Source organism: Pipra filicauda, unplaced genomic scaffold (genome assembly GCF_003945595.2).
Source record: "Pipra filicauda isolate LSUMZ 115617 unplaced genomic scaffold, ASM394559v2 scaffold33_size4404698_pilon, whole genome shotgun sequence".
Classification (NCBI taxonomy): domain Eukaryota; kingdom Metazoa; phylum Chordata; class Aves; order Passeriformes; family Pipridae; genus Pipra; species Pipra filicauda.
In genome coordinates this window covers 3,752,022-3,770,103 of record NW_024104465.1, presented here as the reverse complement: position 1 = coordinate 3,770,103, position 18,082 = coordinate 3,752,022, and the positions used below count along the sequence as shown (strand labels likewise).

The 18,082-nt window shown below is 53.9% G+C and overlaps 2 protein-coding genes across 2 annotated transcripts in view; both read left to right on the top strand.

Annotated features, from left to right (window-relative positions):
- Positions 1 to 9,502, top strand: part of GRK3 (G protein-coupled receptor kinase 3) — a 65,881-nt gene extending 56,379 nt beyond the window's left edge. The window contains exons 19-21 of the mRNA XM_027722315.2: positions 726 to 862; positions 1,786 to 1,899; positions 2,422 to 9,502. Coding sequence (XP_027578116.1) covers positions 726 to 862; positions 1,786 to 1,899; positions 2,422 to 2,583 — 413 coding nt within the window. The 3' untranslated portion in view covers positions 2,584 to 9,502. The remainder of the gene's footprint in view (positions 1 to 725; positions 863 to 1,785; positions 1,900 to 2,421) is intronic.
- MYO18B (myosin XVIIIB) overlaps positions 8,681 to 18,082 on the top strand; it is a 58,218-nt gene continuing 48,816 nt past the window's right edge. The window contains exons 1-9 of the mRNA XM_039384154.1: positions 8,681 to 8,687; positions 10,764 to 10,813; positions 12,739 to 12,894; positions 13,568 to 14,608; positions 14,848 to 14,914; positions 15,134 to 15,246; positions 15,439 to 15,615; positions 16,195 to 16,393; positions 17,067 to 17,209. Coding sequence (XP_039240088.1) covers positions 8,681 to 8,687; positions 10,764 to 10,813; positions 12,739 to 12,894; positions 13,568 to 14,608; positions 14,848 to 14,914; positions 15,134 to 15,246; positions 15,439 to 15,615; positions 16,195 to 16,393; positions 17,067 to 17,209 — 1,953 coding nt within the window. The remainder of the gene's footprint in view (positions 8,688 to 10,763; positions 10,814 to 12,738; positions 12,895 to 13,567; positions 14,609 to 14,847; positions 14,915 to 15,133; positions 15,247 to 15,438; positions 15,616 to 16,194; positions 16,394 to 17,066; positions 17,210 to 18,082) is intronic.

The following is an 18,082-nucleotide window of genomic DNA, read 5'->3' as shown; positions in this document are numbered from 1 at the left end:
GTAATTCCTGTGCTTGGAGTTCCACACCACACACTCCCGTGACTGTCATTCACCGGGAATCGTTAGAATTCGTTTAGTCACTGTCGTGTTGCTTAAGATGTTTGTTAATGTTTTGAAATGCTGACTGATGACATCACACTTTGGAAAGAGTATCATAGAATCATAGATCATGGAATGGTCTGGGTTGGAAGGGACCTTAAAGATCATCTCGTTCCACCCCCTGCCATGGGCAGGGACACCTCCCACTAGACCAGGTTGTTTCCAAGCCCCATCCAACCTGGCCTTGAACGATTCCAGGGATGAGGCAGCCACAGCTTCTCTGGACAACCTGTGCCAGGGCCTCCTCACCCTCACAGTGTGTGGGGTTTGATTTCATGATCAGGAGCTGAGAAGGGCCCCTGGAGGTCCTGTACAGCAAACTGCAGCCTGCGATTTGCATCAACCCCCCAGGCTTTGGAGAGCAATATCCAGTTCTTTTAACATTCTTTGTTGAGATACTTTTTTAAGAACCAAGTGTGTTCTTGGTTACTCCACTGCAGGTGCATCAGCCCATATAATTAAGGCAGAACTGGGGCTGTGTGTGCACACACAAGCAGCATTTCAACCTGCCGAGTGCGCACTGAGTGCCCCGTGCCCAGGACTCCGTCCCTTCTCCACAAAGCTCCCTGCAGAATGCTTTTAGGTTGGACCTTGGTTTGCTTTGCTGATATTCTCTCTTGTTTTAGATTATGCCCTGGGGAAGGACTGTATAATGCATGGATACATGCTGAAATTGGGGAACCCCTTCCTGACTCAGTGGCAGCGTCGTTACTTTTACCTCTTCCCAAACCGGCTTGAGTGGCGAGGAGAAGGAGAGTCCCGGGTAAGTGAGGCTACACTGGGAGCAGCACTGGAATGCGGGTGGAGGTGCAGGAACATCTAAGGACTCGTGCCCAGGTGTTCCTCCTGTGGAAATGGTTTATCCCAGTAAATGCCCTGTGGATTTGAGTAACTTATCTCCAGCATCGCTGTAGTTAATCGGTAGCTACACTGCACGGAGGAGACATAAAGTTGACTTGAGAAACCTGTTTACTCTGTTTTGTTATGTTTTTAAAGGAATTTGGTAGTTGATGGTGTTGTTTTTCATTTAGGACCTCTGGACTGTTTATACAAAAAAACACAAACTGGTAAGGTGTCAATGCTATAGCATTTTGTTTTGAAGAAAATGCTATAGTGACTGTAGTGTAGCCCAACTGTGCTCATGTGCAGGGCAGATATTTTGTGTATTTAGTTAAAGAAGGGTTTGGAATTTTAAGACATTGTGTCCTCTGCAGTCTGTAGGGAAAGCTTTCCTGCACACTGCTGTGTATGTTCACTTTGGAAGTATTTAGTGCTGAAATATTCCCTTTTAGCTCTTAAAAATAGTAAGATTGGCTTTTATTTTTAGCAGCAGTAATACTTGGAAAATGTATCAAATTATATGCAACTCTGGAGGAAAAATAATGAATATTCTGTTTGCAGACACACCTATTTGTAGATTCTTATTTCATGCTGTCATTACTGGCTTTCAGAGCTGATATTCCGTTGTCTCTGTTGAAGCAACCAAGCCCCTTGTAAATGTCTCTTACCTTATAATCTATCTTTAGTTCATGACCCAGCCTTCAGAAATAAATGTTTGTGTAATGAATCTTAATGTTCATAACTTAATTCATGTGGGGAGTCTAGAAAAATGAGATAGTGACTTTTATTTGATGGGCAACGGGGTTTTTTTTCAATTAATTCTCTGCTCTTTTGCAAATGCTGCAGCAAAACCTGCTGACAATGGAACAAATAGTATCTGTTGAAGAAACACAAATTAAAGATAAGAAATGCATCTTACTGAGAATTAAAGGAGGAAAACAGTTTGTCCTACAGTGTGAGGTAAGACACTTGTTTTTTGATAACTTAATCAGAGTGTTTTGCATATGATAAACGACTGACAAGTTTTCAGGTCTTCCTGTTACATGTTAACTAAGGCCCTTTGTGAAGCAGAGCTGAAGTGTTTATCACACTAGAGTTTTGGAAGCAGGAAACCTGCAACTGTGCCAGTTCCTGTCATGGATTTCAATGGTATTTGGGCCAAAACGAGTTCAGTTTATTAAATAGCTAAAAACTTCAAAACTACTCAACCTCCGCGGGCTCCGAGGGCCTTGTTGTCTCATGTGTCACTGCAGGGAGTTTCTGTAGCTCGTGTGTTTGCCAGGGGGAAGTGCAGGAGTCCTCAAAACGTTGTGTCCAGCCTTCGGTGGGGCGATGGAGAAGCCGAGGGCTGCACATGGGCAATACCCAAAGCTGCTCGTTCCTTCGGAAAATTAAAATAACCTCCTTAAGGTGCTGTGTAAGACAGAAGACGCTGTTGGCCGGTTACTATGAAGTGCCAAACTGCTTCTGTGTCTCTTTCAGAGTGACCCCGAATTTGTTCAGTGGAAAAAAGAGCTGACAGAAGCTTTCACTGAGGCCCAGAGGTTGCTGCGCCGGGCTCCAAAGTTTCTCAATAAGTCTCGCTCCACGGTTGTAGAGCTCTCGAAGCCACCGCTCAGCCACAGGAACAGCAATGGGCTGTAGGAGACACGAACCACGTTCACGCAGGGAGAGCTACTTGGTGAACATGCAGAGTGTCCCAGAACCCTTATGAATGACTTTGTGCAATCCTGGACGCGGGATGTGCTTAGAAGAGGAGGAATTAGATGTTTACAGCGTGGGATCATGTCAGAACTCTGTCTGTGGAGGCTGTGAAGACTGGAAGGGTGGCGGGTGGATTCCTGCTCCTGCAGCGGTGGAAGTCACCAAGCGTAGAGGCTGCTCCTTGCTCCCACGTGTCCCCACTCCCGGCGGGGACCTGGATGTGCTCCGTTACTCTGGAACTACTGATGGAAGGAAGAGGCTGTTTTCCCTGCGATCCCCTCGTTTGGTGGCACCAGGCCTGGGGCTGGCGCAGGTGCTGCTGGCTGGGGTGACACTCCATGGTGACACCGACAGACCCGGAGCTGCCGCCCTGTTGGATGACCCTCACTCTGTCGTGTTGCCATGTCCTTTCCAACCATTACTGCTGACTCTATAATAACCTTTCTCCATACTGCTGATGATCAACAGTGTGACTCTTATGCACTTCAAAGTACTGAATTCTAACTGTCCTGTGGTTTAAATGTTATTGCTACTTCATGGGAGCGTTGAACTCGAATTATTCCCTTGGTTTGTTGTACTCACTAATAGTAGCTACCACCGTTTTGCTTCTTCTACGTATATGCAGTACTATAACTGACACAATAGAGTAATAATTGGTGAAGAGGAATTTATGGTAGCTTCATCTAGTGCTCTGTTGTATAAATTGACTATTTTAGCACAGTTTTTAAAGAGCAGATTCCTTTTGACAAGTTTACAGTGAACATAAAGACAGTTCTTTTCCATTTCAGGTCAACTGCACTTTTTAAAAATTAAAAAGAAACTATTCAAATCCAATGCATTCTAGTGCATGTGCTGGGTTCAAATGTCTGGGTACCTCGGTACGTATTCCGGATCACTCCAGTTCTGGGACTCGTGGATCCTTCTCTGTTGTACACAGGTGTGTTCTCATAGCATAGATATCCCAGTTTTCTCTGTAGCTTGGCCCGGGAGGTTCGTGCACATATCACACAGCTCAGCTTGTGAAAGGATCTTTGATTTTTCTCTGCTAAAGAGTTCAAACTGTCCACATTGTAAACAGTCTGAGAAAACTGAGTGTGGTACTGACAGAAGGAGCTGATCAAATGCCCGGTTTATATTAATTCTACTTGAGGCATCAGTCCTGGGGTGCTGAACTCTTGCTGAAGTCAAGATCCAATCCTGAACTGTCTGACAACTTCAAGCTCATCAAGTCAGCCTTGCCCTGGGTGTTGTGATTGTTCGTAAGAGAGAGGTCAGGGCTGAATTTAAGCTTTTTTTCTGATTCAGTGAACACCTTTGAGAAGATTTGCTTCCCAGCTGTGTAGGTACAACTCTCATAGTCCCTAAAGACAATGGGAATTGTGTCTGGTAAATGAGAGCAGAAATTGCCCTGACAGCTTCCCCCATCTGCCAAGTGTGCAAGTGTGTGTTGCTGTCAGACAACCGCAGAGTTCCAGACCTCTTTCCTTGTAGAAAAGTAATAAAGTTGGCTGTATTTGCTTCTAGAAGTGGGGCTGGGTTGTCTGCAGAGCCCATGCAAACTCTCTCTGACCATCAGGGGCTTCATCAAAGGAAAAACCTTCTGGAAAATACCTTCTATGAGTCAGTGATTACTTTCAATGATTTTTTTTTTCCCATTTATTTTCCAAATTATTTTGTGTAAAGGGTACCAGCCTCTCTGTCATTCCTGCTGATAAGTGTCACTGAGCATCTCAGCTCCTCTGTAAGGAGCAGTGTCAAAGGTAGTCGGTCAAAGGTTGGACTCAAAGATCTTGGAGGTCTTTTGCAACCTAAATGATTCTATGACTCTTATGTGTGGTATTTAACAATGTTTGGAATAGGAAATGTCTCATGCCACTGGGTGTTGTTCAGCTCTCCCTGCAATATCATGTGATGCTCTTATTTTTCTTCTTGATTTAGAAAAACCCCTCAGATTGTGTTAAACGCTGCTCACGGTTCTTGTGTAACTTGTTTGTACTTTCTTAGTCCACGGTCAGTTCCATTCTTCTCCTTCAGTTATTTTCCATGGCTGGTTTTTACTCTCACTCCTTGTTGGCAGTCTCTGCTCAGCAGATTCCGGGCGCTGGTGTCGGTGAGGAGGGGAGGGACAGGGCAGCAATTGGGAAAATCGTGCCTCAAAACCAGAGATTGGGTATGAAACGAAGGCTGTGTATTGACTTAGGAAATTACTTGTATTTTGGAGTTGGGATGGCCCCAGACTATCCTTCTTATCACAGTCCTTACTGCCTCATCCCAGTCCGCCCTCAGTCAGCTCTCCATCTCCGGTGAGAGTGGGGCAGTAACAGATTTGGTTTTCTTCAGTCAACTGATTTATTGACAGTTTATAGGAGCTTTATTTGACTTATATGTAACTGCTCTTAGGAGAGAAGGAGAGATTATTGTAGTGACAAACTACATAGTGACTCCCGTTGGGACCCCCATAAGAACTGGGGTTCTGGTGAAAGGGACTGGATCTGCTGGTGCAGAGGGAGAGCTGGAATTCCATCCTTCCAGCCAAAATCCTGGATACTGCCCCAAACTGCTCCTTCCTGGTGTAGGTACCAGAGTCCCCGAAGTTTTTATCTTGGACAAAGGTTCCTGATGGTGTCATTTTACATGAGAGTCTTCATCTGTGTGTGTAAAACCCTCATTGAACATGGAGAGCATCAGGCACGGCCTTGTCTGTTTTGCATTTTGACCATATTTGTAGGAGTTGTATTTTTGTTAATGTTTAGGGAAGTAAAGAAATTAGAGCTTCAGGCATCCACAGCATTCACTCATCTGAGTGAATGATTAAACAGACTTTTAAACAAATTATCTGAAAGTCCTTTAAAAAGGCATCAGCTGGACTGAAGATTTAAGTGTGCGCAGGAATTGTTTCTGATATTCCAAAATGGAGAATTACACCTGGATAGGGCCATATTAAACACCCCCTGACACATCCATGTGTCTCCAGGGCTGCAGGGATCATATCCTGATTATTCCTTGTAGCTGGCAAATGCAGTAGGGCCAGATCCTGGAAAGCCAGCAGGAGTGATGGGATGGGAGAGAGCTGGGCTGGGGGTCCTGGGGCATTTTGAGGAGTTGCACCCCTGCTCCCTGGGCTTTTTTGATATGTGGGAGTTGCTGTAAATTAATGTCTCACTTGAGTAATAGGGATACAGTGAATTCTGGCCAAAATCAGGTTTCTATGAGTAGAAATTTAAGTGCAGGAGAAGCAAAGCCACAGTTATTCCTGCTGCAGGCAGAGTGAGGAACCACTTGGAGCAGGGATGAGTTTGGCTGGTGTCTCCTGAGTCAGGTACTCCTTTGGACGCCGGGTCAGATCAGGTGTCTTGTCATTACAGGTATAAATTTTTGTTACTCAGCTTTATTTGGTAACTGTTTTGCAAATTCATTTACCTGTTAAAGGAACATTTATGATTTTTTTTTCAATCCTTCGCCCAAGTGTTGGCTGTCCACTTCTCCAAGTGTAAAAACTTCTTCCTGTCAGTTGTGTTGAGCTTTATGTCTTGTTCTTGTTCCTGGTCCAGCACAGCCTGTAGCCACAGGCTCACAGGTTCTTCCCAAACTGTTGCTGTGAGATAAGCTGGAGTAATGCTGGAGTGGAGCCAACTTGGATTGACATTCCTGGTATGCTCTCCCACCCCCCATTAGGCTTCAAAAAAACTTGGAGCAGGCTAAAAATAGCTGAAAGTGTAGCTGGGAAGCCTGGCAGGTAGGGAGAGCAGCTCCAGGGATAGACCTCAGCTTAGTCACATTCAAATTTTCCTCAAATTCTTGGGGTTATCCTGAGCAGGGCCAGGAGTTGGACTTGGGTGATCCTTGTGAGTCCCTTCCAACTCAGGATATTCCATGATTCAGCACCTCCCCTTTAGAAACCCAGTGGAAGTTTTTCTTTTCCCACTTCTGTCAAGGGGGAAAAAATGGAAATTGGATTATGAGGTTGGGTTTGGTTTTGATATAAATCAGGTGCGTGCAGCGCAGTGTGTAGGTGATGGAAACACTGGTTTTTTGTGTTAAAACAGACCTGTTTTGGTTGTGATCCTGTCCAAGTGGACACTGTTGTGCCCAGGAGAGCTGCTCAGGGCTTGATGTTGCTCCCCGAGCAGGACCGAGCCCCGGCACTGTGGTGACTTGGCACTGACATTCCTTGGGTTTACAGAAAGTCAGCTCATGAAGAGTGAAATCCCTGGAGCTCTGAGTTGCTCTTTCCCTGGCAGCTGATCAGCTTTAGGACCAGGTTCCTTATTCCCGTGTCCCACAGCCGTTGGCACACGGGTGTCTCCGTGCCCCTCTCAGCACGTGGCAGTGACACGGCTCCTTCAGCTCTGAGGTGTTCACACCCAGAATATCCCTGGAGGAAGGACTATTTGAAGTGTACAGTAGACAGTAAATAATTCTAGTTGTGTTGATTAATATAAGGAATGAGTCAGTTCTACAAATTAAAGAAAAAAACCTGAAAAGCGTATTTTGACAAAGCATAGTATTAATTTTAATATTGTAAAAAAAAAAAGGAAAATATCTAAAATATACAGAGAAAAGATGTATATCCAAATGTCTGAGGAGTTTCAAGATAATCTACTTTTGTTTCCTGTTGATTTCTATTCCATGGTGTACATATTGTGTGGATGGAACATTGGCTGTTTTAATACTATTGTTAAATTGTATTTTTATTTTGTGTTAAACTAATCACCACAGACTCAGCTTTATTTTGTTTATGTAAAGGTTGCTATGCTCTGTAGGTATAAACCCGAGAATTCTATTTTAACAGAAAAAGCATTTTATATTATTTATTAAATACATGTTTCTCCAACTTCTGACATTCCACAGAATTTCTGCTCCGTATGCGTATGGAAGTGGCAATTCCTTTCAAGCAGGATCAGCCAGCTTTATTCTGTTTTTCATGATAAAGTGGGAATAGTCTCCCTGAGGATGTGCAGCTCACCCTTGTCTCCCGGCACAGGGACTCGGCTCTGTCAGGACTATCTTGAGGTGGCTCATGAATGCAGAAGCACCGGGAAAGCTCCTGCAGGTCAACCCCTTGATGTGATATTTCTAAATTTCCCCCTTATCTTTCAGCCTTCCAAGAGCAAGTGTTTATTCATATGAGTCTGTGCTAGGTTAATGAGAATCGGTGACCTAAATTGGGGCAAGGAGTCAGCTTGATGTTTGATACAGCTCAGGGAAATGCACAGCTCTAATTCCGAGGGTAAGGAGTGAGCAGAGGGAGAGCCCAGAGCGGTGCTGGAGCTGGAGAACTTGGCATGGGGGCCAGTTGAGGTGTAGGGCAGAGATGGGCTGCAGGCAGCCACAGTCACCAAAATTTACGTACTGGAGATGGATTTGGTGTTTGAGGGTATCACTCGATCCTTAAAAACAGGCCAGAGCCTGCTGAGGCAGCAGTGGTGTCTGTCGGGGGGTCAGGGCCAGGGCAGGACCCTGCTCTGTGTCACATCCCAGGAAGGGAGCAGGCACTCCGAGACCCTGCTGGGACCATCCCTTGGGTGACCCCCATGCTGGACCCCCTCGCTGTGGGTACCACTCCTGGTGTCACTGTGAGAGTTGCTGCCACTGGGCACATCTGTAGAGAACCAACCCCGGCACCTCCTTCCCAGGTGAGGTACAGAAATAGCCCCAAATTCAGCAGATCACCCATTTCCTAAAAATAATTCCAATTGTGAACATGGCCTCTGTGGTTTGAGGAATACTTCAGGTATTACAGCACATGCTTTTAATTGGCAGTGTGGTGGAGCTGAAGGTCTGTAGTGGTCAGGGCTGATCCCCAAGACATCTCTGGGGTGAAATCTGGCATTTTTCTGCTGCTGAAGCCCTCTCCTTGCTGAGGGGCTGCCTGGAGCCAAGGAGAAATCCCTGCTGTGCTTCTGCCATGGGGAGGGATCCCTGCCTCACTCTGGAGCAGTCCCTGCCTTCTTTCCCATTTCACCCTCTCATGCCTGTCTGATCCCACTGGATTTTGGCGTGAGCTGGAGCTGCTCCTGGAGGGAGGTAGAGCCCCATGACGGGTAAGACTGTGCTGGTGCTGGTGCTATTGTGGCTCGTTAGTGTCACCCCCCGAAAGGGGACACAGTGGGGACAGCACTGAGCCTGGTGTTGCTGGCCTGAGGTGTGTCCAGGCAGGGCTTTGATAGAAAACCTGGGGACAGGTGCAGGAAGGTGGTTGTTCAGAGTCAGGGTTTGTCCGGGTTTGTTTGGCACAATGTGTTCCAAGACTGGAAAAGGAGATGGACCGGGGTGAGGTACGGGCTGGGAAGAGACTTTCCTGGCTGTAGCAGGGATTTTCTCCTCGGAGGAAGGGAGAGAGCAGGTGAGATGGCACATAAAAATGAGTCTGAAAAACAGAATAAAGCAGGAGCATCCTTGGAGAGGGGATTTGTGAGCACTTGCAGTGCCTCATTCGGTCCTTCAAAACAAAAAGGAGCAGATTCACACGAACAGCTACTCATGATGAGGGAAATGATCGAAAGAGAACCTGTCCAAAATGTGTAATTAATGGTAAGCAAAGCCAGGATCTGTAAATAACTTTAGATATTGTATCGATGAGATCATTCCTTGTTTTATGTACTTGGCTCTTTCCATATTTATTGTGGGGAGGAGGGTCCCTGTGCCGGGTGAGCTGTGGCACGTCCCTCGGGCTCCTCACGGACTGTCCTCGGAGTTTACAGCCCTCGCCCGTCGTGGCGGATGTGCCACACTCGGTTCTTTCCGCCAGTATTTTTTTAACGGATTATTTTGGCACAGCTAAGCTGCTTCTGTGTGTTGGTCAGTACAACTGCTCTCCTACGACCAGACCCCAATAAAAACCGTCCTTTGCGTGTGTGCTGGTGCCTGGTTCTTTCAGTGTCACCTGCCCCTTCCCGCTGGACTGGGACGGGCTGTGCCAGGATGTGCTGGGCTGTGCCAGCTGCTCACAGGGCACTGCTGGACTGACCCCTGTGCCCCATCACCCCGGCTGCCCCGCACACAGGTAAGTCCCTTTGCTCACCCCCATTCCTGCACATGGTGTTTACCCTCATTTCCCCTGCCTAGGGACATGCTGGTTGTGTCCTGATGGTGGGACGGTGCTCGCTGTGCCAGGAGGGCCCTGGGGTGATCCTCAGCCCTGTGTCAGGGGTCCCTGGCAGGGACTGGGAGGTGGGTGATGGGTGACCAATGGTGGCTTTCCACTAGTGCTGGAGGGACCCCCAGGAGCAGACAGGCTGCCCCATGGCTGCACTGCCATCCGGGACCATGTGACAGACCATTCAAAACCGTGTGTCCTCCTGCCGTTCCTGGGTGTAATTGGGGCTGGTGAGATGCTTGGAGCAACCCTTAGTTTCCTGCCAGGTCAGTCCTGCCAGGTGAGTCCAGACTGACAATCCCATTTCCTTTCTCATTAACAGAGCTTTTCCAGCTGATGCCCTGGGCATGTCTGTGGACCTTTTCAGGTCAGATGTCGAGCGCCTGAGGGAGAGTTACACTTCTGCAGCTGGACTTGGCCTGAGCCAGGGCCCTGCACCCTGACTGGGGGTCACACTCTGTCCTGTGTGGTCACCACATGTCCACTCTGCTGACCCCCTCCCACCTGCCTTGTTTGGGTGCTGACCATGCTGGTGTTAGTGCCAGGGGCTATTTTGAGCTCTTCTCTCAGGTCCCTCTCCAGCTCAGCCCCATCTCAGGGTGGGGACTGGTGGGGAGAACTGGGGTGCTCTGGGGAGCCCCGTGCTGGAGCTCTGAGCCATGATCTTTGGGGATCACCCTGGGGTCCACTCCTGCAGCAGCAGAGCACCCCGGGTGGGCTCATGCCAAGCCACAGAGGTTCTCCCACTTCTGTGGGTTGCAAAAGTGTGCACCAGGGAAGGCACAAACAGCGTGTCAGGGAGGGCACGGGTGACACACGTGTGTTCCAGCCGGTGCAGAGGCCAAGGAACAGGGGAGCCCCGCTGTGCCACTGCCTCTCCCCAGTCGCGGCCCCGGTGCCACCGCCGCGGGTATTTTTAGCAGTGACATGTGTTACCTCAGCTGCCACCGCGGCGGGGGCGGGGGAGGCGTGCGCTGACCCTCCGCCGCTCCCCGCACGCCGCTGTCGCTCTCTCGCGGAGCCCGGTGCCGGCGAGGGCCGACAGCCCCCCGCGCCCGCAGCCCCCGCCAGGTACGGGGGCCCTGGGGGGACCTGGGGGTGGGGGTCGGGGTCCGGACGGGCTCTCTGGGTGCGCGGGGCCGTGGGGCCCTCGGCCGGGAGGGTTATTTTTAGTTGGGAATGGATGGCGATAGCGGCAGCCCCGGCTTCGGGGGCGGCTTCCAGGCACGAGGCTGTGCTGGGGAGAGGCTGCGATGGGAGAGGGGTTGGGGACGGAGACGGTGCTCCCTGCCCTGTGCAGGAGGTGGCCAGGGATCCCTCAGTGGCCTTGGCTCTTGGCACCTACCGGGATGGCAGTGGGAGCGAGTCCCAAACGGGGACCAGACCCAAATGGCCACGGCCCAACTGGGGCCACATCCTGCACCTGGATGGGGACAGAAGAGGGGTGGTGATGGTGGTCCCGGCCTTTGTTGGTGCCATGCTTTGTGCTTGGTCCCCTCCGTGCTCGGTTTCCCCACGTACAGGGCAGGACGGAGGGTCCGCTCGGGGAGGTGACGGTGCCCGGCCACAGCCACCTTCCGGGCTCTGCCGGCGCCGCTCGGGGCCGGTTCTCCCCGGGGCCAAAGAGCCCCGGGTGAGTGGGACAGGGTGGGGGGCAGCGCCGGTCGCGGAGGGCACGTGGCCCTGGGGGCTGCCGCCCGGGAACGCAAGCGACATTCCTGAGCCGGCTCCTGGCCGCTCCGGAGCTCCTGCTCTTTTTACTGTACAAGGAGATGCGGCCGCCGGCAGGGCCGGGCGAGCCCCGGCGCTCTCGGGGCGTGAATGATCCCGACAGGTGAAGCCGGGGTCAGCCCGCGGTGGGGCACGGCCGGGCTCCCTCGGCCGCCCAGCCTGAGCCGGGGGGTCCCACCACCGACCCTCTGTGCTGCCACCTCCCCACGCTGCCTGGCCCTCGCCGGGGCTGGAGGTGGCTGCTGGTGGCAGTGCACTCTCCAGCACTGCCGCACCACCCATCCCCTTGTGCCCGAGCTGCCACGCTCCAGTCGGTGCTGTGAGCTCTGGTTGGGCAACCCCCAGCAAGGTCACTGTGCTGCCGGCCCGACATAGCTTGTGGCACAGCCCTGGGGCCAGCAGCAGCCCCTGGCTAACTCTCTCCTCTCTCTCTGCCTGGCGTGTCACCACGTCTCTCCCCACAGCACCGTCCAGCCTCGCTGCCACCATGGCCATCTCCTCGCGCCTCGCGCTCTGGGAGCAGAAGGAAAGTCTCGGTCCGGGGTGGCACCGGTGGTGTTTTGGGGCTGGGTGCTCGTGCCTTCCCGGGGGCTCAGTCCTGGGGGGGATTGCACTGCAGCAGCCTCTGGGGTTGCATCCCCACAGCTCCCTGCACACTTTGCTCCTGCTGTGTCCAACTCTGCTGGCTCCAGGCTCCTTCACAGCCTGATTGTTTTGGTTTGGGTGATTTTGCTGCTGTTGGATGCACAAGGGTCCCTGCCTGTCTGAGCCTGGCTGAGGCTGCAGGGTTTGGTGCTGGTGCTGCTGAGCAGGGCTGTGGCTGGGAAAGCTGTGGGAAGTGGGGCTGGTTTTGGCCTGGGGCCTGGCACATAGGGATGGCCCTGCAGGGCTGCATGTGGCCATGGTGACTCTGGAGCTGCTTCTTGACTCACTGCAGCCAGGACAGATCCTCCTGTGGCCGTGCTGGGGCAGAGATGGCAGTGCACGTGGGCTCCTGCTGCACCAGCCCTCGGTGGCTGTGGAAATCCAGGTGCTTCTCTGTGGGCTTTTGTACTCAGTGCTTCTGCTAGCCACAGCATACCCGAACCAGCCTGGTGCCCACGGGTGGCCTGTGGCCTCGCTGGGAGCCTGGGCAATGCCTGCAGCCACTGGCAGAGCAGAGCAGAGTGCTGTTCTCAGCTCCATTGCCACTAACGTGCCCACGGGGCTGTGCTGTGCCTTGTCCCCGTGCCCACCCCGTAACCCACCTCTGCTCCTGTGAACAGATACGGGACGAGGACCGGGGGCCGCCCCCATCCACACCCCCCCTGCTCCTGTCGGTCATCCCTGGGGGGTTCATCAAACAGCTCGTGCGGGAGACCGAGAAGGAGGCCAAGGCAGCGAGACAGAGGAAGGAGAGCAAGGCGAGCGGGAAGGAGGAGGTGAGTGGTGGTGAACTCCACACTGCACCAGGGTGTCCTGCTGGGCCACTGTCCCTGTGTCCCTGGGTGTCCCCAGCTGTCCCCAGCTCAGAGAAGTTCCCTGGGGGCTGAGGGGCTGGGTGGCCCCACGACACTGGCCAGAGTCAGGAATCTGAGGGTGTTTTGCATGAGCTGGGCTGGACAGCAAGGCCCAGGCTTGCAGTGTGGTGGCTGCAGCAAGCTGCAACCCCACCCAGCTCCCAGCCTCGAGCAATTAATGCTGGAGAGTTCCTTAATGCAACTTGCCATTCTTGACCTGCTTAATTGGAAGGTGAGTAATTAAGCAGAGTGTGAGGCTCTCTGGTTCAGTGAAGAGTGCAGGAAGGGGAGCACGTGGGGCATCTCCAGGAACAGCACCAAGCAATGACCCAGAACGTGGCGGGTGGAGGGTCGGGATGTGGCCAAGGGGGAGGAGGACGCCACCACTGATTGCCACCCTGCAGCCAGGTCCAAGAAGCCACCCACAGCCATTGGCTGTGCCCAGAGAGAGCAGGTTGGGGCTAGAGCTCCGTACAGGGCTAGGGCTGTATGTGGCATGGTCAAACCACGTGGGGTTGCAGCTCCCAGGGCTGGGCTGAGGTTGGGTTCTTTGCCCTGTCCCTGTCAGATTCAACTCCTCTCCTTTGCTTGGCAGCCCGTGGGGAAGGACGGTGAGGCCCGAACCAGGGACGCCCCAGCTGCCAGAGGAGGGGGGGCCAGTGAGGAGCCACTGCGGAACGGGCTGAAGGTAGAGGGGCAGGGGGGCAAGGGGGTCACAGCCCCCCCATGCAAGGAGCTGCCCCCTGAAAAAGCTGCACCGGGGACCATCCCCAGAAAAACTCCATCCCCTGCACCCAGCCTGGCAGTGGCTGCCCTCAAACCAGCAGAGACAACCTCAAAACTAGCAGAGATCCCCCGCAAATCAGTGGTGGCATCCTCAAAACCAGCAGAAACATCCCCCAAACCAGCAGAAACGTCCCCAAAACCAGCAGGAACGTCCCCAAAACCAGCAGAGACCCCTCGCAAACCAGAGACAGCATCCCCCAAACCAGCAGAGGCTTCCTCCAAACCAACGAAGATCCCTCCCAAACCAGCAGAGACCCCTCGTCTGGAGGTTCCCAAGGTGGCAAAGCTGTTGTGCCCTGAGAAGAGCCCCAAGGACACCCAGCAAGGGGGCAACCCCCCAGCTCCAACCCCTGCCTCCAGCCAGGGCCCCCAGCGTGGCAGCAAAGTCCCACCAAAGGAGGGGGACTCATCCAAGGGGACAGACCCCAAGAGCACCAAGAAGGAGAAGGGGACACCCCCAAGGCACGAGGAGACCCCAGCCAAGGTGAGAGCCCAGAGGGAGCTGTTTCCAGCCAAGAAAGAGCTGGAGAAGATGAAGAAAGATGTTGGAGGTAGCAAGAAGGAGCCAAGGGAATTCAAAAAGCCTGAAAAAAACACAAACAAGTCAGAGGAGCTCAAGGGGGAGCCGGGAGGAATCCAAGAGAAGTCCAAAGATGTGGGAAAGGAAGTGAGGAAGGTGAAGGAAGAGCTCGGAAAGGGTGAAGAGATGCTGAGAGAGAGCAAAGGGATGGACAAGAGCACTGACAAGGATGAGGCTAAAGAAACACTTGGAAAGAGCAAAGAGATGAGCAAGAGCATGATCGAGGACCAGGGCAAAGAGGCATCGGGCGAAAGCACAGACAAGGACCAGGTAACGTGGATGTTACTCAGGGTTTTGGGGCACTGATGTAATTTTCTCGTTTCATGCAGCTCTTCCCATTCCCATGGGCTCAGCTGGGGGCTGGAGGGAAGGCAGACCTGGGGCTGGACGGGCAGGAAGCAGAGGGCCAGGGGGTCTGGCTGGAATTGTTGCTGTCCAGGGGGCAAAGGCAGTTTGTTCAGCTCAGTTTCCTCCCACTCTTGCCCAATTCCCCTCTATCCTCCCTGCAGGCTCCAAGGGATGTTTGGTATGAAGCGGAGAAGGTCTGGCTCATCCAACAGGACGGGTTCACACTCGGTAACTTGCCTTGCTCTGCCCTCGCTCTCCAGCACCGGAGATGAGATGTGTTGGGAGCAGGGTGGGCACTGGGTGCTGTGCTGGTACAGTGCCCATCCGTGCCCCAGTGGAGCCATGGTTGGATTTGACCCCTTGGCATCTCCCCATGCCACAGCGGGCTCTGCCCTGGCCTGTCTCAGCTGTGCCAGGCTGGAGAGACTCATTAGCCTCTCATTGCAGCCACACAGCTGAAGCCAGATGTGGGGACACCCGAGCTGCCAGCAGGGAGGGTGAGGGTGCGCCGGGACGAGGACGGCACCGTCACCGAGGTGGACGAGGACAGCGTGCAGAGGGTGAGCCCCCTCCCCATTTTGGGCTGGTGCAGAAACAGGAGCCCTGGTGCAGGGCAGTGCCTGGGCATGATGATGCTTATCAGGCCATCACCGCAGGCTGGCTGGGTCCCAGGTGTCGGGGTGCCAGCGCGGTCCGGCACAGCCTGTGCCATGAGAGCAGAGCTCGAGGTGTCTCTGGCTCTCCTCCCACAGACCAACCCACCCAGCCTGGATCAGGCCGAGGATCTGGCCGCGCTGATCAGCCTCAACGAGTGCAGCGTCCTGAACACACTGCGGCAGCGGTTCCGTGCCCGCCTGCCCTGCACCTACGCGGGACCCAGCCTGGTGACCATCGCGCCCGGCCCCGCGCCCGCCGGCGGCGCGGGGAAGGTGAGCGGGGGGAACCGTGCGACAGCGGGATCTCCCGTGGGAAGCGTCACCGACCCCCGTGGGGACAGTGGCGGAGGGCGCCGGTGTGGCGGTTGCCGGCAGGTGGCACCGTGGGACCGTCACAGCGCGGGGAGGCTCTGGGGACACTTGGGACCGGGGGTGCTCTGGGGACACTCGGAACCAGGAATGCTCGGGGCGGGGATGCTTTGAGGATGCTCAGGGCTGGAGATGCCCTGAGATCACTCAGGACCAGGAATGCTCGGGGCAAGGATGCTCTGGAGACACTCAAGACCAGGGGTGCTCTGAGGGATGCACCGAGGACACTCAGGACCAGGGATGCCCGGGGAGGGGGGATGCTCTGAAGATACTGAGGGCCAGGGATGCTCGGGTCTGGAGGGGCTCTGAGAACACTCACGACTAGAGATGCTTGGGGAAGGGAGTGATCTGAGGACACAGTCTTGGGGGGTTCTTCACCGTGGGGAGAAACCCATCACCCTGAGTGTGAATGTCTTCAGGTTTTTGTCTACAAAAACCTGTTTGGTTTTGGGCTGTGCTCTACCACTCTCTCCCTGCCCGCAGGCTTCCAGGGGGAAGCGGGACAACCTGCCCCCACACATCTCCTCGCTGGCACACAGAGCCTACAGGAACCTGCTGATGCAGCGGCAGGACCAGGCCATCGTCCCCCTGGGGCGCAGCGGGGCCGGGAGGACCAAGTGCTGCCAGAGTGCCCTGGAGTACCTGGTGGGCACGGCGGGCAGCGTGGACGGCAGGGTCTCAGGTACAGGGCAGGGGGCTGCTGGCAGCCCCCACAGAGACAGTGCTGGGTGCTGGGCAGAGACAACATATGGAGATTATGCAGGCTGGGGGCACCCAAACACAAAGGTGATGCTGTTTCTGTCTAATGGCCTCGGTTTTCCCCATTCCTGGCCTAATTCATGCTCCTTGGGGTGCCTCCTGAGCAGCCGGTGTGGCTGCAAGTGCCACTGTCGCCGGTGTGGCTGTGAGCACCACGGTCCCATCACAGACCCAACGGATTTGCTATTTTGACAAACACCAGCATGAGCACCAGGAGGGAATTACTCGAATTATTGCCGTGCTTGGGGCAGCACTTTCCCACCTGATCAGGTTACTTGTGACGTGAGAGGAAGTGCTGCTCAGCACTCAGTGGCTTTAGAGGGCAGGGTTGGATTTCGGAGCTCTCTGGGTACACGGTGCTCCTGCAAAGGGCTGACGAATGGCCCGGACCAGGGTGGAGGCGTGGTCAGGACAGCACATCCCCTTCCTATCAGCAAGCACCTGCTCCCCTGGTGTGGGATGCTGACCCCATGCCCAGCCAGCTCCCCGAGTGCTGGGACAGACCCCTGGGAGGAGCAGGCAGAGGTGAGCCAGGAGGAGATGCCTCCTCCAGGAATGCAGCAGGACTCAGCGGGGCTCTGGTGCTGGTTTTGCAGTGGAGAAGATCCAGGCAATGTTCACAGTCCTGGCAGCCTTTGGGTCAGTGACCACTGGCCACAACAGCAGCTCCACGCGCTTCTCCATGGTCCTGTCGCTGGATTTCAGTGCCACTGGCCAGATCACCGCTGCTCATCTCCAGGTATCTGTCACCTGGTGACATGGGAGGGCTGTGGGTGAAACTGGGGATCCTCGAGGTAGGGACGAACCACTCCTGTGCTGTGCTTCCCGGCCAGGCTGGGTGCAAGGAGTGATGCTCTGCCCCCTGCTCCACTCCCTGCTCCTCCTGGACCACAGGTGCCTAAATGGCACCTGAGCAGGAGCTCTGTCAGCCCATCCCCCTCCCAGGCAGGGAGCTCGGAGCAGTGCTGGGATGAAATGTTTATGAGGAAATGTATAATTCAGCGTTTCATTAGCAGCACCTCACACGGCCGCCTCAAGCTGACACCTCTGAGGGCTTTTATCACCATCAGGGCTCTTATCAAAGGCTCTTTAATCAGAGCTGCCTATGCCCCCGGGCCTCCTCTGAGGGAGGACAGGCCTGGAGCACCAGGGTTTCCCACTGCTGCCCCTGCTCTGCTCTGGGCACTGGCAGGGAACCAGTGGCCTGGCAGGGCTGTCCTTGTGCAGGAGTGGGAATGTGCCACTATTACCATCCTGGGATGTTCATGGGAGGATGGGACAGTTGGCGGGGGACACAGACACCCAGCTCTGGGGTCAGCACTGGCACTGAACATTTTGGCAAGGCTGGAGCTGATCTGAGCTTGTTTCAAGCCCAGGCAATGACTTATCCAGATCCTGCAGTGTCTTTGCCAGGGCCATCACACTGCTCAGACCTCTGGAGGTGTGGTGGGACTTTGAGTGCTGCACTCATGGACTGAAATGTTGCCCCTTTATGCGTGGGGCCCAACTTGCTTGCACAGCCCTAGGCAGAAAGGGCAGCCTCCAAATCCAGCCTTGGCCCTGCAAGGAGAAATCCAGCCCGTCCTTGACAGATCCCAGTAGCACCTTACCA